Source organism: Leptonychotes weddellii, chromosome 6 (assembly GCF_054177405.1).
Source record: "Leptonychotes weddellii isolate Sample4059 chromosome 6, ASM5417740v2, whole genome shotgun sequence".
Taxonomy (NCBI): Eukaryota; Metazoa; Chordata; class Mammalia; order Carnivora; family Phocidae; genus Leptonychotes; species Leptonychotes weddellii.
This window is the reverse complement of record NC_138374.1, coordinates 108,033,142-108,055,641: the sequence shown is the minus strand read 5'-3', so window position 1 is coordinate 108,055,641 and position 22,500 is coordinate 108,033,142. Positions and strand designations below refer to the sequence as shown.

Genomic DNA, 22,500 nt, shown 5'->3' with positions numbered 1-22,500 from the left:
GCCGCGATGCTGACGATGGCTGGCAGGGTCAGCAAGCTGTCTGAGATGACACTCACCGAGCCGGGAGAGAACACTATCCCGCCCACGTGAACCTGTGCATTGCACACACACAGCTGCTGTAGAGAGCTAGCATGCCATTGCATCTTTAGGTTTCAGAAAGCACATGAAAGACCACAACCACACAATACAGACTTGGATATGGAACAACTTCCTGCTTATCTGCCTGCCTTTTCTCGTGTTCTCCACTTCTACCCATTTCAGTGCAGAACACGGTGACGAGGAGCTATGAAGGAGCCTTACTTTATGACAGATCACGCATGCACGGTGAGGAGAGGAGGAAGTCAGGAAAGGAAGGGGGTTCACTCACCATGACTTTGTGCTGCCCCGTGAGGTTGGGAGGCTCGCAGAGGAGCTGTGTCTCGGACACGGTGACAGCACATGGGGTCTCTCCAATCAGCACTGTGTAGTTGAGTTTGGCACCTCCAGAAGCGGGAGGGCAGAGGTTTTTGCCCTGTAGATAACAGTAATCTTAATAGAAATAATTGACACATGCGCGCAAAAGTTAATTGCCTACTACCAAAGAGATTAAAGAGGTGGGAGAAGGGCAGCCAAGCAAAAGCCAATAGATGGCTTCCCGGGAAGTTTTTGGAGAAAACTTCGAACAGCCACAATTTAGAGAGCCAAAGGGAAAATGTGGGGAGGAGAGAAAGAAAGGCAGGAAGAGATGGGGAAGAAGACAGGAAGGGGAGACCACACGGCGAACAAGTGAAAATCTGGAGGAGGGCAGGTGGGATATAAACAAAAGAAACAAAACAGGTGGACGGATCGTACCAGGGAACCGTGACCTCTTGAAATGTGTGTGCAGGTTATGGTGGCCGGGGAAGTGGACGATAAAAGGAAATGTTTACTTCCGATGCACTGCAGAACCCTGGGGTCCCAAAGCTCACAAGAACAAACAGAAATACCATCAAGGGTTTCTCGAGATCCCAAGTGCGAGATCTACGGCTGGGTGAGTCCATATCTATAAACAAGCTCCCTTGGCAGGGAGCTAGTAGCTCTGTGAGTCTGCGTGCACACAAAGGTGAAGGGAAGGGCCGGGGGCGTGGGGGCCTGTCGCCATCACCGTGCATGGCAGGCTACACTCTGCACATCCTACCTTCAGAATGATTGGGGATCCTGGCTTTTGATCCAGGACTCCAGTAGGGCTGAGCAGTTCAAAGGTTGGGTTGGGGTAGTAGATGAACTTAGTGTCGTTGTAAATGAGCAGGGACTGGACGTTGTTAAAGACGAAGCCGAACTCATCTGGCCGCTCCACGGCGTCCAGGCCGGGCCGGTAGTCCGTGGTCAGAGAGGGCGCCAGGCAGGTCAGGGTGGTGGTGTTCACGACTTTGCACACCTAGGAGGCCCAGAGTGCGGCACTGAAATGCAGACTGAGCGAGGGTGGGGGGTATCATGCTACTGCCTCCCATGCTGTCTGCTTTGGTGGTCTTCATTAGATGGTGAGCCCCTTGAGAAAAAGGGCTGTGAAATTTCTGAGGGGGGCATGCATTTTAACGTCATTCATTCATTCATTCATTCATTCGCCAACATTGTTCAAGTGCCTAGTCTGTGCCAGGCACTGTGCTAGGACCCGGGGCCCACTAGCGACATCATCGTCGTCTGCAGGGGGAGACACAGGACCGAACATGCTTTATAACACAGTCCTGGCGGGGGGCCTGGTGTGCAGAAGGGGCTGGAGGTCTCCCTGGTAAATGCATGAATGGGTGTGAGAAATGCTCGGGTGGGCAAGGACCAGGTAGGGTGGGAGGATCTGTGTGTGAGTGTGCATGGCTGTGGCCTGAGGATGACTCAGGGACGCTGTCCCTTGGAAGAAATGAGTGTACTGTAATCTGAAAAACGAGTGGGACTCACCTAGACAAGGGGTGGGGTGGGGTGTGGGGACAGGTCCCAGGCAGGGGATGAGGGAGCATGGGATGTCTGAGGACACAGCAGGACAGGGGCAGTGTAAGGGCTGTGTGTGTGTGTGTGTGTGTTGGGGAGCAGGAAGTACCATGAGATGAGCCCTCCACCAGGACCCAGTAGGTGTTCAGTTAATGTTTATTGAATACACTGATGAATAAAAAGAACCTTTCAACTCTTTGAACGTTCTATTCGGGATCTCTCTCTTCTGCTGCCTCACTTGGCACAAGGGAACAGCCCAAGTACTGACACTGAGTTCATGATGTCCTTTCTTTCTGGGTAGACCCTGATGTCCCTACGAGAATCCTAGCTGCGTGGGCCCTACTGAGCAGGGGCTGTGCAGCCCCCTCCTCTGGCGGTTTCGTTCCAGGGCTGCCAAGGCAGCGGCCAGCCCCAAGGAGCCACCGCAGAACCCCCGGGGGGCTTGCCGACAAAACCTGGCCTCCCACCCCCTCCTCCTGGCTTGCGCTCCGCGCGCCCCGGTTCGGGCTTCGGGTGTCCCGGCCTGTGGGCATCTGGGAGACCTCGGCCGCACAAGTACACGCTGTCCTGGCAGGTCCATACATGTGTGAGTCTAGCCAACAGACACACACACACGGGCTTCATGTTCTGAAAACAAGACCGTGTGTGAAACTGCAGAAAAGCTGACAGTTGCACAGAGATGATGTCAGAGCTCCGAGTCCAAGGATTAACCCCCACGTTCCAGGAGGAGTTGAAGAGTTTCATCAGAACTGCTCACTGAGGGCCTCACGCCCTGTTGGAGGACAGGGCCCATTCCCGCCCTTCCCACGCAAACCGCAGCGGTCCCGCATGAGATGGCCGGCCCCTTCGTGGTCCCGCTGCCTACGCTCTGGCGGGAGGAACACAGTGGGGGTGTGGGGGGAGCAGTCAGGGAGTCTCGGACCCTGGGCTCTGCGGGGCAGCGCCGCTTCCCTCTGCTCCCCCATCTCCGTCCGTGCTCATGCCGGCGCCCCGGACTGGACTCCTCCCTGAATAAGCAAATCATCCCCGAACAAGCAGCCTCTGTTTGCCTCCTGCCCAGTCAGTGCTGCATCGGCACTTTGTTTGCCAAACATTCCTTGGGGTTTTGTGGCCTTCGCTTTGGCCCTTCTCACTTCTCCCTGGGGCTGCTTCAAACCCCAGAGGCAGAGGGAGCCCCAGGGCGCTGAGGATGACCTGGGGCCCAGGCGGGGCCCCCCGCGGGGCAGAGCCCTGCTTCCCCCACCACTCCTGACAGAGAAGGCGCGGGGCAGCGATTATGAGCTTTCCAGGTGCGGAGCCAGGCTTGATGAAACCCGCACACCAGGCCTCTCCTCCAGGCACGCCGGCCTGCAGACCCCGGGCAGGTCACGGCTGAGACCGAGACCCCCAGCTCTCCACAGGGAGGGATGACTCCGCAGCTCCTTGAAATACGGAGGGCATGGGGGTGGGGGGGCTGGGGGAATTGCTTGGGAGATTCCTGGCCCGGGGGCTGCAAGCGTACCCTGGTGAGGGGAGGGGACATTCAGGACTTTAGTCTTTCCAGATGGAGGTGAGGTACAAGGAAAGCCTTCCCAGACCAGTGTTCTCTTCCCATGGCTTCCTGGGGACGAAGGTTGCAGGCTTTGGAGGTTAACCTCGTCAATCACATACTTACTCTGTACCACGTTAACCATGCCTTTTACTTTCTGTGTTTCTGATGCTCTGACATCTGGGGCCTTACTGACCTGGAGGACCTCCCCTCCCGGGGCCAGCCAGTACCTAGAGACAGCAAACAGCTTGCCCGCCTGCCAGAGCATGCTGTTCTAATGCAAACTGATCCGTGCAGAGCCCACACCCCCCACCACCTCCCCTTACACGCAACCATCCACCGTGTCTAATCACACCAGCCAAGTACAGGGCAGCTAGGGACAGCCCCTGCGCCCCAGAGCCCTCAAACAGTTCAGACTGGGCAATCCTAAACCTACTTATCTTGCCTTGTCGGTTCCTTCCTGCAGAACTTCCTGCCACAGTGCCTTTTTCTCCCTCTGCTTCTACAACCCTCCCTGGCGCTTCCCACTTGGCCCCCCGTGGTGTGGCAGGCCCCCTCCCCTGCGGCTCTATGAATATAACAAACTGTCTTTCGATGTCAGTTGTCTCCTATTCTGTTGGCCCTGTCACACCTGAGTCATAATAAAACCTATGTTTCAAAACACGTACCTAATTTGTGTAGGGGTTTTATCCTTCCTGAGTGCGAGCGCACTGTTCCCATGGCCACCCCTCACCTTCCTTCCTTCCACTTGGGCCCTGGAGTTTGACAAGGCGGTCTGGGAGCTACTGGGAGCTACTGGCCTCGGTCTGGAAGTGGAGTGGAGACATAGGCTCTTTTACTCATGGATTAGACTCTCCATCTGGGATAAGGAGACGTGCTCTCCTCACCCACAAAGCTGTGACCATGGTTGCTACTAAAGTTGTGATACGGGTAACCCCGCGTGTCTGCCACGAAAGAATGTCATCACCAGATCAGCAGCACCTCACCTGGTCTAGTCATGAAGAGTCCAGGTTTTGGGGACCCAGCTGGCCCTGCTACCAGCTACCTTCGTGGTTGGGGGGCAAGCCATTACTCCTTTCTGGTCTCCATTTCCCCAGCTAGACAATGAAGAGGGGGTGGGTGGACCAGAGGATCCCTGTAACCTTTTCAGATCTAGCCTTCAAACACTGTGCATTTTGTGCCTTTCTGCATTTCCTAAGGAAGCTTCTAGCATGCTGGAAAGCCTGTCAGGGATAAGAGGACAGATACAATACCATCTTTCCCATCTCCATCACAACCTACTCAATCCCCTGAGGTCAGAGCAGTAATAATAGCAATTATACAACAAATAACGGGCATAATAGCATCTCCTGGACTATAATTATGAATACAATCGTGTTTCAGAAAATATTGGCTAACGAGACTGAGATGGAGCCACTAGAACAAACTAAAAAAAATTTATAATGCCATCTCAGACATTCTGCTTTTACGATCTAGAACTTCTTTAAAAAAATCACAAAAATCCATAGCGAAAAAAAATTAAATGACACGGCTCCGCATAGGGGAGTAAAGTCAAATGCTGGACCGACCATCTCAGCCACCGGGCTGGAAGGAGCTGCGTGCAGTGACTAAGGTTTGCCGGCCGCCCACCCGGTGCCCGCCAAGGGCTGCGTGTTACAGATCTGCAAGGAGAGTCTTATCATTAGCATTTACAGGCAGAGAATAGAGGATCACAGAGGTTAAATGACTGGATCACAGTTGTATAGCTAATAAATGGTAGCGTCCCGCTTCCAATTCAGAAGGGTCTGAATCTGGAGGCAGAATTCCTTCACCCTTTCACACTGCTTCTTATCGGACCTCAAAGTGAACACGGCATATGAAACCGGAGCCTGTCTGTGCTGGTCTCGCAAGCTCAGAAGCCAGTACATTTATAGACTCGTCGTATCGCCTTCTGACGAGAAACGATTATACAGTAGTTCTAAGAGTCACTGTAAGGTTCAGGTGTTTGGGGCCCTGATTCTGGGCTCGGGGTCTTCAACTAACTTTCTTTTCCAGTAGGTGGATGCTCCCGGGCTAACACGGACCTCAGCACATCACAAACGCAGACAGATGACTGTGGTTACGGAGGGCCAGGCAGACTAGGGGGTACTCACATTGACAGATTCCTTGCCATTAAACTTGACTCGGACCCTTGGCTCCTGAATGACATCCAGGTTGAAGCCTGTGATGGTCAGGGGTGTGTGGCCGCTGGGAACAAGCAAAAGCTGGGTCAGGTTAAAAGCCCCCTCAAGCTGTGAACCCCCGCCACCCTGGGTCCCCTCACAAGTCCCACCTGGCCCAAGGGGTTAGGTCAGGTGGCAGCCGGGCGCCTCCCTCCCACCTCTGCCTCACCTGGCAATGCTCCACTCCGGCTCAATGCGCTGCACCCGGGGGTCGTCTATGTACTCGAACTGCAGGTTGTTATCCACGCGGGCTCGGTCGACACTCACGGAAACTGGGACTGGGCCCAGTCCGTTGGATGACGGGGGTGAGACGCACACAATCTCATTCATTGACCTCCTGACGGGGAGACAGCAGGAGGGTGGTGAAGAAAGGCCTGGGCAAGGAGGAGAGCTCTCTGGCTTGGGAGGGGATTTTCCTCGGTCTGAGGGTGTGGATGGCCCAGAAGTGCTCTCTTCTTTCCTACTCTACACAGTGGAACAGATCCCTTATTGGTGTGTATCGGTCCCTCTTTTTACTGGAGAGCCACCTCTGGTTGGAATATGGAGGGAACGAATTAGAGAGGGGGATTAGAGAATGTGGGGCAGGGGCAGGGCTTTACGGGCTCTGGGGGATCTTTTCTTTTCTGGATTTTTCTAGAATAAACTAGTTAGCCAGGGTTTAAGAGTCTGGTCAGTCATTTAATAAATATTCACTGAGCACCTACTACACAGAGAAAGAAACACACAGTTCCTTCCTTGCCCTTAGGGAGTTTCTAATCTGAAGAGGAGATAATTGGATAATCCTGAGCATGTTGGGTTTTCACCCATGGGTTCTGTCAGGATGCTCTCAGGAGTCTGTATATCCCCAGGGCTTCACTGGTGTATCTGGCGAATAGCAGGTGTTCGGGTTTTTATGCACAAGAGATGCCCCGAGGATGAGTGTGTGTGCTTGCTGAGGACTGAGGCCACCCAGCCTCCATGTCTCTCAAGTCCCCCTAGTGGGGACCTTGTCAGTGCTCGGTCCCAATGATGACCAAAGAGTTTCTGGGACTTTCCTCACCAGCAGTTCTCAGGGCCCTCATCCTAATTATTTTTAGAAGTATTCAGCCCCTTGTTAGGTTCGCTAGTGGTATATATTGCTATAAACTGAGTAGTAGTATATATTTCGCACAGGGACAGGAATGGCGTTTGGACCCAGGACGTCCACGCCATGGAAGCAATGGGGCGGGCACCTGTGTGAACATGCCCAGGAGCAGGTGTGCGCACGCCTCATGCGTCCAGCCTTCTAGGGCTCCTGTGAGCCCATCTTACCCATAGAACTCGCAGGTCTGGTTGCCCAGGTATACGGCCACGCTGCTCCCAGCCCCGAGGTAATGGCCCGTGATGGTCACCATGGTGCCTCCCGATTCTGGCCCTCGGATGGGGTTGAGTGACAGCACGGAGGGGTTCTTTGGAAAGAAGCAGAGAAACAGTCACCGCTCAGGTTTTGCCCAAAGTGACAGACCCAGGCTCGACGTAAGGACCAAAGGAGGGACTGTGTCTATACTCGGGGTACAGGCACTTTTCCTGCCCTTTCTAATCTCTTCTCCTGGAGCTGAGACTGCTTCTAAGAAGAGGCTCTGGCATGTCCAGGGAAGGCAGAAGGACCACGTCGTAGAATTAATTAACTCCCTGGGGAATCTCATGCCCCTAACATTGATGGGAAGGCAGAGGTAACACTGACTAATCTATCAGTTAGTTTACAAATTGAGAGCAATTTGAAAATGCTTCTCTATCTAGAGCCTGTACTGATTTTTTTGGCATAAAATCGATAAGGCTGAATAAAGCATCCTTGTCTAGATTGGGCCACCAAGGGGCTAAAGTCTTCCATTAATGGCCCACGCACGTGTCGTGTCCCCTCTGAATGGCCCACGTGAGGCGCACCGCAGGGGGCCTGGTGCACAGAGCTGTCAGGGAATGCTTGACATGGCTTCCCCAACCTTCATCAGGAGGATGATGAAGTCAGTGACTAGGACTTTCTAGGAAACTCACTAAGCTGTAAAATTAAATCTGAAGCTTGAAAGAAATGTCATCTGGTCTGTAGTGCCCCAGGCAGCTGACCCAAGTCAGAAAGGAACTGCTCCTGCTTAGAGGACAGGGGAGTGGAGCGGAAAGCGCGTTTAGCTGAGCAGCTACACCTGCACGAATCTGAGTCCTCATTAGCCATTCACTGTTCATGGGCCCTGAGGCAAGTTTCTGGATCATTCTGGGCTTTTGTTTGCTCCCATGTCGAGAGGAGGGTGGGCTCCGTGATCTCTAAAGCCCCTCCCAGCTCAGACATCCTACAGTTCTGTCTCCACCTGAGACCCTGTCCTGCGTAGGAGACGCGGTAGGCTGCAGTACTCTCCAATCTGAGAAAAAGACCGGTGGGATGAAAAGGGCAGAGATGCCAAGATAAGAAGGCAGAGCCTGGAAAACCGAGAGCAAGGAGTGAAATGCTTTAGAGAGAATAAAATTTTGTGGTCTAATGATTTTCCAAAACTCTTAGCAAGGCTGGCTTGACCCCATCGGCTGGTGTTAACACATTTTAATGAGCAACTCAGTGTGGTGACATAGATGTGTGTCAGAGGAGGGCCCCCGGGGCCCCCGAGGCACATTACTGATTCGGTGGGAAGATCCCCAGAACGCTATTGATTCAGTAGGAAGATCATGCCGGCCTTAAAGAAAGCCTTTGTAAATCTACTACCTGCTGCCTGAGTGTGAAGAGATACTTTCAGGTGTGAGAATGGTGAGAATGCGCATGTGTGTGCGTAACCACCCCACCAGACAGAGAGCAACTCACGCGTGCACCCCGCTCCCGTGGCCCTGCTGCAGACACACGTCCCCGTGGGATTTGAAGTGACTTTTCTAAACTCCCACGTACAATATCCTTGGCAGAAAACAAAGTACGTGGATAAATACAGACCCTTTTAATTAGGTCCCTCAGGCGATGTGTCCTCATTAGGCTGGATGAGACTAAGATGTCACATTGGCGGGACAAGGGGCAGCCCCTCCCCACCCTACGGGTAGGATCCACTTTCTAAGAAAGGCCTGATTTTGCCTTATTTAGCACTCTGATCTGTGGCTCTCTGGGACTCTAACAGCATTGTTAGTCACACATCAGTCCCACCGCTGGCTTGGGAGGGGGGTGTGGGACTTCCCGGGAGAAATTTGGAACAGAAGTGTGCCCCTGCTGGGAGCTCATAGCCCTGTGCAGGACCCAGCACTCACCACAAAGGTGTACTGTTGATGGGACTTGGTCATGAACTCTGGCTTACACTCGCCAATGCACAAGCGCACGGGCCCGGAGGTGGTTCCCACGAGGGCATGGCCCATCTCACAGACGATCCTGAGGAGAAAGCAAAGCTTCCCGTGAGAGGCCTCGCCAGAGCCGTCATTCCTGCCCGCACTGCTCACCCCCAGCCCACTGGATGACTCCTCACACCCTTGCATTAGTGCTATACCAAGACTCAGCTTGCTCACCCATCTCGCTGTGTGACCCTAGGTAAAGTGCTTTCCCTCTCTGGGCTTCAGCCTCTCATCTGTACAGTGAGAGGCTGAATGAGATCACCTCCAAAGCCTGGTGTGCCTCCAGACGCTATGCTGCCTAATTCTCTGAATAAACCCGTCTTCCCAGTGCCGAGTGAGGACCTAGCGCTGGGTAGCTACCCGGTCTTTGTCGGACAAAACCCAATGTCCAACAGAGAGACCTAGGGGCGGTCATTTAGTTAGCATTCTTTCCTGTGTGATAAGCCAAAATTGGAACTCTCCCAAAAGGAGGGAGGGAGGGCCTATTTGCCAAGCTGATTTAATTGTGGTTTGTTTCCGACAGTGAGTTTTAAAAAGGGACTAGATAATCTGGTGAGACAGTGAGCGCCCCAAACAGGAGCTCCCAGCCAAAGGGAGGAGTGGAGTCCTGTGGCAGTAGGCGAGGGGGTGGGTGGCGGGTGAGTTCATTAGGACAGCAGTTGACACTGGACTCCCACTTAATCAAGGTCTGAGGGCACTATGCTGGTGGGCGAGGCAGTGAACCAGCCATGGGGTTGGAAGTCACGTCTCACATTAAGAGGCTGGGTAGCTGGAGGGAAGAGGGGATGCAGTGTTCTCTCCATGCAGTGCAGATCAATACCCCCCGTGATGACTTCCCTGGTGCCTGAGATCAGTTACAACAAGCACATTTAGACACTGGTTGCCTTGGCCACAGCAGCCTTCTAGAAAGGGTGGGCAGCTGGAAGATATGGGAGAGACTGAAGAAATCAGGTTCTTGGGGATTCTTCTTGCCTGGAATTAGAAGGCATGGGGCGGGTGGGAAAGGGCCCCACCAGGCTCTGCAAAAAAGGAAGCTAGGGACAGAAGAAAGGACTCTGCTTTTCCTCCCAGCACCATGTGAGAGTTCAGAGCAGTTCAGTGCCCCTGGCAAGTCTGCTTAGTGGGAAGTCAGGAGGACAGAGCCCGGTACACTAATCCCAAGCATTACCCTGGCACCGTGGGGAAGGTCGGTGTTTAACCAGGCGCTGCTTATCTCCCCAGCTTCTCTAGGAAGGTAACTAAACAGATTTCATTTCGAAGTAATAAAACTTGCATTAAACAAATACACCGCATACTCGCACACACAGCATGCCACGCAGGTCTCCACCTTCTTCATAACAGTTAATCCCAAATAAGTACTTTAACTTCTGGTGAATATTGACTTAACATGCAATAACTGTCTTATTACGTTTAGCATATTAGACTCAACAAGAAAGTACTGAATGCACATGGAAGGATACTCTCCCTTCCCTTTCTCTGTGAATAAATAAATTAATTGCAAACCCAGAGTAAAGACGATAGTGATGATCAATTAGTATCTTACACGTAACTGTCCTCTTAAACCTCATTAGCAGAGCATATGAGAAGCTTAATTTAAGGTACTGCGTGTGGTTATTTTCATGCCGCTACCTGTTTGGAGTAACAAATCTCTCATCCTGTTTCCCGGGCCCTAGCACCTGCCCCTGTGTGGGGTCCCTGCCAGCCTACAAACAGAGCCCTGTGGTCCCAAGGGGCTTCAGAGGAGACTGTCATCTACTGCACAGGAAGAGGAGGACAAGTAAGAAGGGGGAGCAGATAAATCTCTTTCCCTCTCTTCTAATCGGGGCCCTCTTGCCCCTCACTACCCACCCTCCCCCCACTCTGTGCTAGAGTCATCCTCCAGAAGAAAGGAGGAAATCATGGCAGGCTTGACGTCCTGGAGAGAGGAAATAGGAGAACACGTGAAAGTCGGGGGCATATTTTTTCTTCCTTGGGCCCAGCGGTCCATCTAGGAGAGGACAAGGCTGGGAAGGGCCTGTTCAGCCGTTTCTGTAGGGAGTTAACGATGGCCTGGAGCCTTTTGGTGCACCGTCTTTTCTAGAACATTTTCTTACTCAGGGCTCATGTCCCAAAAGATAAGCTTTCCATATCAAGGACCTGGGACAAGAGGGATGGATGGGAGATGAGCACTGCCCAAGCGTCCAAGGCTGAGTGTCTGTTGTTGGCTCTGAATGCCCCACCTGGGAGGGCATGATGCAGGGGAACAGGGGTTTGGCCGCAACTCCACGGTCTGTGTGCTCCCTTCTTCGGCACTGAACCTGACACCTCTCCCCACCTCCTCTCCCCGAGGTTTAACTTCATCCTGCGGTGGGCAGCTGTGGGCCGTAGAAAAGGGTGTGGGTTGGTAGGGAAGAACTGGGTGAGAATCCTAAGGAATCAGCACGCGGAAGAACCCCAATGGCTTCTAACCCTTCTTCCTTTTCTTCCTGGGATGCGGTGCCTGTGCCGAAAGATGGAGAGGCATCCTTGAGTGCATCTGTTGTAGGCATTTGTTCTCGGAGCTCAGGGAGAGAGGAAGGTAAAGGAAGAAGCAAGGGCAGCTGCAGGGAGTAGAAAGGCTTATATGGAGGAATGAGGGTCAGGCCAAGGCATATTCGGTACCTTAATAATACTAAGAGCGACGATTTACTGAGCCGTGATCGGGGCAGGCACTGTACGGGGCAGGCGCTGTACAAGACAGGATCCCGTGGCATCTCAGGTTCTCCTAACCAAGGGTGGGTCTTATCATTTCCGTTTTCTGGCCAATGACACTAAGGCTCAGAGAGGCTAAGTGACTCATCCACCAACACAGTGGCAGACCCGTGACTCAAATTCAGGTCAGCCTGGCTCCAAAGCTTGTGCCTTTGACCGTTCTGTTCTATTGCTTCTAGAATCAATGGAATGCCTTCCATGTGTTTTGGGGAGGGGGCATGGTAGACACGGCAGCCATGCGGGGGTGCACTTGAGGTTGCTGGGGGTGTGGGGAGATGCAGGGGCGAGGGTGGGGAAGTGCCAGCTGTGTTCCTAAGACTCTGAGAGCTGACTACCCATGCCCCCTACCTTCCTGGGTGCGGACGACCCCGGGCTGCGGTGCGTGAACCACTGCCTCCTTCAAGCCTTACAAGTCGGTGGGGTTCCTGTGGTTTGGTTTCTGGGGGCCTCCTGCCTTCTCGGCCTCCTCCTGGTGTCTCTGGTGGCTCGAGGCTTCCTTATACATCGTAAGGAGATGATAGCTGGGGATGCCTAAATTTTTTCCTTGCAAAATGAGGAGCTTGACTAATAACCATCCAGCTTCAACATTTGGACGTTCAACTCCTTCCTGGTTGAGAGGGAGCTTCTGGAGACACATTCGTGACACCCACAGGCTCTCTAATGGTAGGAACTGCAGTTCCATGGGGGCATAGAGCTTACTGCTCTGACGTCCTAAGGACCATAGATGCAATTGTAGAGATCATCTATTTCTCCACTCTCCAGATGAGACACTTGAGAATCTGGGAGCAAAGTCATTTGCCCAAAGTCACCCAGCTCACCAATAGCTGAGCTCCTGGCCCCAAGTCCAGTGCCCTCCCTGCCCTACCATACCGCCCCCCACAGCCTGGCAGCGATGGTGCCTTTCTCCCTCTGAGTGTGCACTCCTGGGGTGGGGGCACATGCACCTAACATCCAGCCAGCCATGACTGGTTCACAGGTGCAGCAGAGGAGATGGGGGGGAGACGGAGGTCTGAGGACCTGGGCTGAGTCCCTCTCACAGAGTCCCTGTCCCCCGAAGCGGCTGAGCTTCAGCCTCCACCTGCATCTTATCACCCAGAAAATGTCCTGTGATGGACTCAGCTCACCCTCCACAGACCGGTGGGGTGCTGATCGCAGGACTAAGTGGGGCCCTTTAACCAACATTAACCTAATTGCTGAGTGATAGATGGCGTGGCCCAAGCATATGGTGAGTCGTTACTGGGCCCGCTAATCCTGCCCGCACCCGGGGCACTGCACTGGCCCCTTTAGCCAAATTCATCTCTCCCAGACATATGTAACGATTACTCTTGCGGCTCACTGCCTGGGACGAGGCTTTAATGATGTTCACAAACTCCGAAGCCTCGAGAGTGGTAATGAGCCTGGCGCGGCTGGGAAGCAGGGCTGCACCAGCCGAGGTGCGGAGAGTGCCTGCTCCCTCCTGCCTGCCCCGCGCCCCTGAAGAACGCGATGCAGATTCTCCAGGGTGCCTGGCCAACAGTCTCGGCTGGGACCCCTGGCGACCAGTGGCCTCCCTGGGCTCCCCTCACATTCTCCTTCTTGTGTCTCTCGGCACTTTCTCCCCCGTGGCCCTGGGTGAGGGTGGTGCCTTTGATTTCAGAGATAGACTATTTCCTCACATTCCTACGGCACACCGTGGTCTCCCTTTCTCCATCTTACTGAATGTCCCCCAAAGCCCGTGCAGTAGGAATCATGATTTCCATCAGGCTGATGAAGGTCAGAGAGAGCGGACATTTGCTAAGGTCTCAGGGTTGGTGAGTAGAGCAGCCAGGACTTAGACCATGTTTACTCCAAATCTCATGAGCTCTCCACGTCCACCTGCTCAGGAGCCTCTACTTCTCAGCTCAAAGCCCTACCTGTTGCCCCCCAGACCCTTTCCTTTGGAGTTCCGTGGCTTCTCACCAAGCTGGAAACTTGGCCCGTGTCTAGAGGCTCAAGGCAGGTCCTTGAGGCCAAGGTGGATTTGGGGAGGGGGACCGAGTGTCTAGCCCAGCCTGGCAGGGCACTGACCGGGAAGAACTCTGCAGGCTGTCCTGCCTCCCCCCCCAGAGGCTTTCCCCTCCTCTTCTGGCTGCGAAGCACAACTTCTGCCAACTCCCTTCCCCTGTCCCTCATCTCTTTCCTGGAGACCCAGCCAGTCTTTCCTCCAAGATTCAGTCCTTGCAGGGATAAGGTTGTCAGGGGAGGATCCGGTCTAAAGGATCAGAATGGCTCCTTCTTGTCGCCACTGCAGGGGCGAGCAGACTCCATGTGGTCCTCAGAGTCTGGGGATTCACCCCTCTGACTCTGGCCCTGCTCTGGGCCATGTCAGAATCGTGAGCCCTGGCCCCAGAGGCCACTCGCTGATGGATCATGGGATCTTCCGAGCACTCTTGTCCAGGAGCCTTGCCCCATCGCTCTTACGAGATGGAGAGCCCTGGAGGAGAAGTTCCAGCTCTGCCTAGGCTACTTGAGCCCGGAGTGAACTGCGGAAGTCCTTTCACTTCTCCACGCCTTTGGCTTTCTCCTGCTTTGGAAAGGGCGATAGCAACATGTATCTCTCAGAGTCCTTCCCAATTAAAGTGAAATAATGGATGAGAAAGTACAAGTACTGACAGAGATAAAGTGATGTCATTTTTCTGGTTGTTACAGGAGGCTGGCTCTGGGGACGTCAGGGGGAGGGGCCTGGGGCCCCGGGGGTGGAGCTAAGGGAGAGAAGCCCCGCCCACAAGCCCTGCTCACCGAGTGCTCCTAGCACCCATGGCCCAGCTGTGTTCTCAATGGAACCAGGGTGACCTGACCCCACTTTACCTGACAAATCATGCAGAATGATCTGGCTGCTCCCCCTCACTGTCTCTTGGGGGGAAGCATCCCTCCTGCCACACTCCCGCCCCCAGCTTTGTGACCACCTCCTGCCCACTGACTCCACAGCGGTCGCCACTGCCAAATGAACGCCCCAAATTGGAACATATGTCACTCCTGGAGCCCCGTTCGCCTGTCCGCTGCTACACGCCTATTTTCTAATTTCCAGCTGACACTTCCCTTAGTGAAATAAATGAATTTGCTCCGGCGGAGGCCCTGCTCGGGTTAAGCTGCTGTCAGAGCCCCATGAGCCAAACAAATTGTTGCCTGCAGCCCACCGAGGGCTGCATTCCAATGGGGGCGGGCAGGGGAGGGGCCGGGGAGACCCAGGAGGAGCCTGGGCTGGTTGGGAACATGGCTCAGTCACCACTGGCCAGGCGAAGACGGGATGCGGGGCAGCGCTGAGCCGGGAGCTCTGGTGCCATAGGAACCAGGGGACAGGGAATCGCATAGATATGAGCCTTCGGGAGAGGAGGTGGGGTAGAAGAGGGCCCTGGGCAGGCTTCTGGGGGCAGGGTCCACGGGAGGAGAGGGAATCCTGGAGAAGTCCCAGAGAAGGGCAAGGAAGAGTCCCCACCCTGAAGCTGCCTGGGAAAAGGGCGGGCCAGAGCGCGCTGGACTCACTGCTCAGCGATGATGTAATCCCCCGGCAAGGGGGTGCAGGGCACCCCAGCCACCTGCACGTGGTGGGCGATCTCAGAGAAGTCCAGGCCCAGGTTCACGCCATGGATGGTCACTCGAGTCCCTCCTTCAGGTGGTCCAGACACCGTCAAGATCTGCGGGAGGGAAATGGGATCACAAACCTGCGGGGCCACAGAGGAGAGGCAGCGGTGCCCTTGCCCTGCCCCGGGAGCCTGGGGGACCCCGTGCACACCCGGAATCTGGGGGAACGGAGCATGTTTTCCTCCACCTTTTAGCCTCTCTAGGCTCCTGACATCATCTCGTTTTATAGGACTTCCTCGGTTCCTGAGGTCATTAATTCATTCATGCATTCGTATACTTAAAAAAATTATCAGCAAGGCCTGGACGCGAGGCAGAAAATCCTTATTTGAGATGTGTCTCTAATTCGCTAGCTGCCTGAATGTGATCAAGTCACATCATCTCCTGAGACCCCAGTTCTTAGTTGTGAAGGCGGGGATAATCATCTCTATCAACCTGGCTTCGGAGCACCGAACAGGGCATGTCCAGGAGCTTTTTGTAAAGCGGAAAGGGCTTTCTAGTTGTAATGTGCGATTAATGCCGCTCCTGTCTGCTAGACACTGTGGGGGTTACAACGGTGAACAGGCAGGAAATCAGGAAATTTGCCCTCAAGTAACTTCTGGTCAAGGAGAAAGCGATAAAGGAAGCCATAAATAATGCTGATGCGGGGCACACAGTGATAAGATGGATTTGGAGGAAAGCGGTGGGAGCCCGGAGGAGTCCAAGATTAGGTACTGCTTCGGGGGTATGATGAAAGATGCGAAGTGTGTTTGACATTGTGCTGCAGAAAAATCCCAGGATGCCTGCTGGAACCATGAAAAACAATAACTTTAGGGTTTTCCAAATCTTGCTGGCTTCTCATTAGCAAGGATCATTCAGTTAGTTTCTAATTCAGTCACCAAAGGCTGTCTCATTTTGCTTTGACCCAAAACAGGAAAAGAAATCAAGCTCTCTCAAGGTATAAACGTCTGTCCAGGATTAGAGCAGGCTCTTGGAAAAATGCAGCTCTTTGGGATGGAACAGATAGAGTCCAGGGAGTAGGTTTATCCTTTGTGGTCCATACTTATCTGAAGTAGGAGGAAGTTAGACATGAACTCAATCACTGGAAGCAGGCTCAGAGTATCTTACACTAAGATTCTTGTACGACCTATACACATAGTTGTAAAAAAGTCTGAGGCTCTTTTCACTACACCGTAAGAAAGGCAAGACGGGGTGGGAGGGAAAGATGGAGAGAGGGAAGGTGGGTTGGTCAAGGCCAAGAGTCCACCAGAAATCTCCCAAATGGAGCTTGGGTCCCACTGGGAGCCTCCATTTAACCCTGTACATACTGGTGGAGCATCCAGTGGGCAGTGGGGTCAAGTGTGCCCCAGGGCAAAGATGATCGGTCAGCACAGGTGAAATGCTGTAGAAGGTTCTGGAAACTCTTCCCTCCTCCCTGCCCCCCAAAAGGGCACTGAACTCTTCCTGTGATGTGAGCACCATTAGTTGTACAACCAACTTGGCCATGAATGCCCAGGTGATGGTGGGCAGAGAAGAGATGATGGTGGGGAAGAGGACCGGAACAGGCCTCCCTCCCCACCCGGCCGACTCCTGGGCTCTCAGCAAGTTGGCTGCAAAGCCAGGACTTGAATTCAGACCTCCTGCCCCCATCTTCTTCTACAAGTCTTACATGGCATGGTTTCCCTCCCTCCTTGACGGGCTAGGCCATAAACTCTCTCATCTGGGGGCTCATTTCACCCAGGTCACCTTGTCTGAGGCTCTTGCTTCCTTCTCTGGGAATAAAATATCCCACCTTCTGAATAAAAATAAACAAGATTCATGAAAAGAATCAAGGGAAGGATCGTGGAGGTAGTTCAGAGGCATCTCTGTGTGCTGGGCGTGAGCCAGAGAAGCAGAACGCTATGGAGAGAAAGGAGCTGGCCTGAGGAACCAGTAGCCCCACAGCTTTCCTGCCCCAGGGGGATCTAAAAATAACCCATACGAGATCTTGGCTGTCGCACTCTCCCCTGGAACCTGAGCGTCCCCGGCTCTGCGAGACGGACCCTTGTTAATGAGGAACAGGGAAAGGGATGCCTCCATGCCCCTGCAGGAGACATCAGTCAGAAAGAATTTGCTCTGAGCAAATTCAAGAGCCCGGTTCTCCTCTGATCCACGAATGAGCTCCGCGGGCCCCTCTTACCCCTCCCCCAGGCACCTGGATGACAAGAACCCATCTACCAAAAAGAACTGACGAAACTGTGGTGATTGCTTTGCTCTCCTTCCCCTACTTTTATTCTTAAAAATACATTCTTTTGCTCGCTGCAGTTAATTACAACCTTTCAGAAAAACTGTGAAACGAAATCCTTCTGGAATGCCTAAAAATATTTCCATCTCGCAGGTAGCATGTGGGGATTGTATTGTGGATGTTCAGCAGCGTTGGCAGGACCCGTGAGGCAGCCTCCTCCAGCTGGTAAATCATCGAAGGGTCCCCTTCTGACATTCAAGGGTTGAGGTCCGAGATATGACCGTGGGCCCTGGGTGGGGCTGCAGGTCCATCTGCCAGAACAGAGTTGCTCAGAAGCATGTGCATGTTGCATAAGCCGGCATATTGTTTACAGAAGAAAGACTTTTTTTTTTTTAATTGTTAGCAAGTGTTGTAGTCTTAGCATGAAGACACGTGTCAAAGAGATAGCTAGTTTGGGGTATGGAGACACCAGCCTGATCACTTGTAAGCTAGCTAACAGCTGCTGGAATCCAAACCTGGAGAATGAGAGTCCTCACCGGTCGTTGGAAAACGCCTGGGGGCTGCTGGGGCCCTGGGGGTCTTCTTCCCCACACAGCACCTGGGGTAGGTGGCAAAGGGGTTTGGGGTCAGGGCATTAAGCAACCAGCATGCCCTAGGGTTTACGAGGCACACAGCTTACATCTTCCTTGCTTGAAACAAAACCGATGTGTAAAAGTCAGGATTTCCCAAACAGAGCTGAGGTGGTGAGCATTTGATTTGCACAAGCATTCCCCTGGTCTCCATTACTGATGACTTCCAAATCTATATTGTAGGCTCAGACCTCTCTGCTGAGCTCCATATCCATATATCCAATTGCTCCTGGACATCTCTACTTCCACATGTATGTCCCTCAGGCCCCCCAAATTTCACCGTGTCTAAAAATGAACTCTTAATTTTTCCTCCTTCCACCCCCAACCTGATTATCCTCACAGATTCTCTTTCAAGGTTAATGGGATCACTGTGCACCCAGCCAGGATCCTTGCAAGCACCTTCACCTGTCTCCTTTCCCTCACCTACCTACCATGTATAATAAATAACAGTCACCAGGCATTCTCAGATCTTATGCCCCAGCATCTTCTGAATCTGTGTCCCGCTCTGTGTTCCAGGGGCGGCGATAAGCAGAGCCCCACCACTTCTCACTTGTACTAACTGCCTCCATGGTCTAACGTTAGAGCTAACTTCCTGTTGCTACTGGGTGACCTTCATAAACACATACCTGGCCAGGTGACTAGTTGCTTGCTCAGAAAACCTTTAATGGCTCTGACCACTGTCAAGGCAAAGTCCCTAATTCCTGGCCTGGCACCCGTCCTTCAAGTTCTTTTTTTTTTTTTTTTTTTTTTAAGATTTTATTTATCTATTTGAGAGAGGGAGAGCACAGAGGAAGGATGAGAGGGAGAAGCAGATTCCCCACTGAGCAGAGACCCCGATGCGGGACTTGATCCCAGACCCCGAGATCAGACCGATCTGATCGGCCTTGGCTTTGGGGGATTCTGGGCCCTGTGCGGAAGCATACTCTGAGCTTAACTGACTGAGCCACCCAGGCGCCCCTCGTCCTTCAAGTTCTGATCTTCATTACTTCTTCAGCCACATCTGCTATCTTATACTATGTCCTGTGCTCTCCCCAGCTTAAAATCAGAGTGAGTCAAGGTGGAGGTCTGGGCTCAGGTGGGAGGGAACAGAAAAAGGTATCCTGTCAGACACATCCCCTAATACCTGAGGGCTTCCAGGGGACTCGGAGAATGAGTAGAAGGGCCTTGATGTCTGGGCGGTGGCGTGGGGTGGTAAAAACCCAGGCCTCCTGCTTTCCTTGTTTCTCCCAGGACCAAGTACTGGGGAGAAGCTACAGAGGGCAGGCTTGATGAAAAAGGAATTATTCTCCAGAAAGAAAGTGAAGAGGATCTTTTCGGATACCACTTCAGACCAGGCAGCTGTGGGGTCCCTCGTCCACCCTAGAGATTGCCCACAAACAATCTTAAAAGCAGCATTAGATTGTAGGGTGCTCAGTGTAACATCTGCAAAGCTTGGTTCTCTTGGGAGAAGGACATAGATCTACAATGAGGCAAGTTGGTGGAGTCCTCTGCTTACAGAACTACAAAGGGGGCTTTCAGATCGGGAAGAAGTTGTGGGGCTCCAGGGCAGGGGAGAGCTAGCCTCCTACAGAGGTGAGGGTGAAAAAGCAGGATGGGAGTTATATAGATGCCTCCCACCCCCAAAGACAGAGGGGAACCAAGACAGGGCTGCGATGGTGGTCAGATCCACATGTCCTGGCTTCCAGTTTCAGAAGGCCCTTGCTGCTGGCTATTCTGGGAGAGGGAAGACAGCCTACCTGATCTCAGGGAGCACCTGCAGCAGGAAGAGGATAAGTCAGACCTGAATCTGAATGGTAGCCCTGACACGTATGAACGATGTGACCTTCGATCTCAATGTCCTTATCAGAAAACAGATAACACTACTTCCCTCCCAGGGATGTTCTGAAGGTTAAGGAAGACAACATCTGTAAAGTCCCTAATAGGACGGTGGTTTAGAGAGCAGGTCTTGACAATTGGCAGTTTCCTCTCCCGAGTTCCCCCTGCACCTATGGCTTCCCAGATCACGACAATGTGGGATGGCGGCGTTGGTGGGGAGTTTACAGAGGCTGGAAATCTTTCTGTTTGTCTGGAAGGAGGACACAGGGACCGGGGAACTTAGATGCTGGTGTGACGGAGTGGTACAGAGAGCTGCCCACGGGCTGACTGGAGAAAGCCTGAGAGGTGTCCTACAGCCTGAGCCTGTCCATGCTGCCGAGGACAGGGCCTTGGCTTTGGGGGATTCTGGGCCCTGTGCGGAAGCATACTCTGAGCCAGACATCACCCTTTCACCCAGAATAAATTTGGGAGGACACTGGCCCTGTCTAAAATGGTCTTCATTCTTTCCTCCCTCCCTTCGAGCCATTTCTTTTTCCCTTGGTGATTAGCCATTCTGGGGTAGGCAAAGCATCGCACAATGAACTCAATGAATGCTTCCAGGAAAGTAATTCTGAATGAGACACCCACACAAACAAATGGCTTGATAGTGTGGGATGTGTACGAGTGTGTGTGTGTGTGTGTGTGTGTGTGTGTAGTGAGGGTGTAGAGAGAGGGTGAGGGGAGCTGGAAACTTGTGAAATCAGCTGGGATCTTTAGATATTGATCATTTCAGCCCCCATGCTGCTCAACACATATTCTACTGTGGACCAGAAATCTATCTAACTTCTCCTGTGTGGACCTCAGAAGTAGGGGATGAGGCAGAGAAGCGCCCAGAAGCAGCTGCTGTTGCTGAGAGGGGGGTGAAGGGGGCTACGGCCCTCCTATGTTCTGTGCTGACTCCCGCTGTGCACTCCTTCCCGGCCCACCTCTCCAGAGCTCCAGTTCAGCTCTCTCCTGTACTACACGTGCTCCTGGGGAGAGCTAAGGGTCCTCAGGGCTATAGGGTCTAAAGGCGATGTGCATTTGACACGCCGCTCCCCCCACTGGCCAATCATGTCCACTGACAGAGGCCTACCTCTCCTGCAAGCCTCTGCTAAAAAATGCCTCCCCCTTGAGGCTTTCTCTGACCCCCTGAGGCAGATTCCGTAGCAGCCTCTCCTACACTCCCCCTGTCCTTTGTGAATGCCCCAGAGAAAGTAATGGGCATGCTGGGTTGTAAACTGCTTCTTCTCTCAGTAAGATAATAACCATCTTGGGACAGAGACGATCTCACTTTTGTTTAGCAACCTGATCCTTAGCACAGTGCCTGGAACACAGCAGCCTTCCATAAGTATCCCCAGTTCTCCGTTACTGGGAAACGCTGGTCCCAACCAGACCATAGAGCAAACTGTGTTCTATAAGGACAGCTGGAAGAAGGGAGCTGTCTATGTGTGGCTCGGGAGTGACGTAGTATTGTAACATCCGAATCTCAAGAAGTTCCTCCTGCAGTCCCTCTTAGTTTCATTTAAGCCAATTTCTGGTGGATTCCTCATTGAATGGACGAGTGAACAGCTGTCTCCTTGTCAGACATCTTCAATAATGAAGGCATCCCTGGCCTGCACTTCTGCAATTCTGTTAGCCTTTTGTCGGAAGCTCTTGTTTTCTAAACGCTTTGATCATTTCAGATGCTCTTCTCTGGACCCTTGCACTTCCAGGCATCCTCTGAGAGTGTAATGACCCAAAGTGGGCTTGTGGCTGGTGCAGAGGCCTGCCTGAGGTGAGTGAGGAATGCCCATGCAGATGACTACCCTCCGCTTGTCACACACGCCATTAACCAGGCCAGCCATGGGCAAGTCCCAGAGGGAGGCTAACCCCTAGGTCTCTTTCCCAGGTCCTTTTATTTTTTTCCTCCCTGGGGTCCCTTCCCCTATTTTAGGTACCTCTCACCCTGCTAGTCTCTTCTCCTGAAAGAAACCTTTATTTGCATCGTAATGGGAATCTATGATATGACCTTGCCTGAAGAGCTTTTTAACTGATTGCAGAATAAAACATCTGTCTATATACGGCATTCAGAAGGAGAGCGTGGGGAATGCATTAGGGCAGAGGCCTCCGTCCAACAGCCCTACGCCCTGCCCAAGAAGCAGTCACTGATCTTGCCCAGGTACACAGGTGGCTAATTCACGTCTGGCCGAGGGCTTTTCATCAGCTCATCCTGTGCCCGGATGAGTAGGCAGTAGGATGTGGGATGAGGTTGGCCTGTGTTGATGGTAGGGGACCAACTAGTCTCCTGCTGGGCCCTCTCAAAGCCTCCCAGAGCCTCGTGTTGGGAAGCCACTTCTCCATCTACTCAGACCCCACCTGCCGGCCGCGCAGCCCCGCTGAGTGCCGCTGAGCTCCGGGGCACCCCAGCCAAATCTGTGTTCCTGCCAGACTGTGTCATGTTTGTTTTCCACCGTGGGTGCCGTGACCTGGAAAGCAGCCGCCATGATGCTACACTCGCCCTCATTCTTGCAGCCACTAACTGAACAGTTC

General features: G+C 53.0%; 2 protein-coding genes across 2 annotated transcripts in view; one reads left to right on the top strand and one right to left on the bottom strand.

Annotated features, from left to right (window-relative positions):
- PLXNA2 (plexin A2) overlaps positions 1-22,500 on the bottom strand; it is a 210,468-nt gene that overhangs the window by 24,230 nt on the left and 163,738 nt on the right. Inside the window, exons 13-20 of the mRNA XM_081824896.1 lie at positions 15,208-15,359; positions 8,899-9,016; positions 6,961-7,097; positions 5,840-6,007; positions 5,602-5,695; positions 1,157-1,396; positions 368-511; positions 1-92 (exon numbers count right to left, since the gene is read on the bottom strand). The exon at positions 1-92 is cut by the window's left edge and continues 143 nt beyond it. Coding sequence (XP_081681022.1) covers positions 1-92; positions 368-511; positions 1,157-1,396; positions 5,602-5,695; positions 5,840-6,007; positions 6,961-7,097; positions 8,899-9,016; positions 15,208-15,359 — 1,145 coding nt within the window. The remainder of the gene's footprint in view (positions 93-367; positions 512-1,156; positions 1,397-5,601; positions 5,696-5,839; positions 6,008-6,960; positions 7,098-8,898; positions 9,017-15,207; positions 15,360-22,500) is intronic.
- The window catches only part of CR2 (complement C3d receptor 2), a 436,172-nt gene that overhangs the window by 349,156 nt on the left and 64,516 nt on the right, over positions 1-22,500 (top strand). The gene's annotated exons all lie outside the window — the stretch shown is intronic.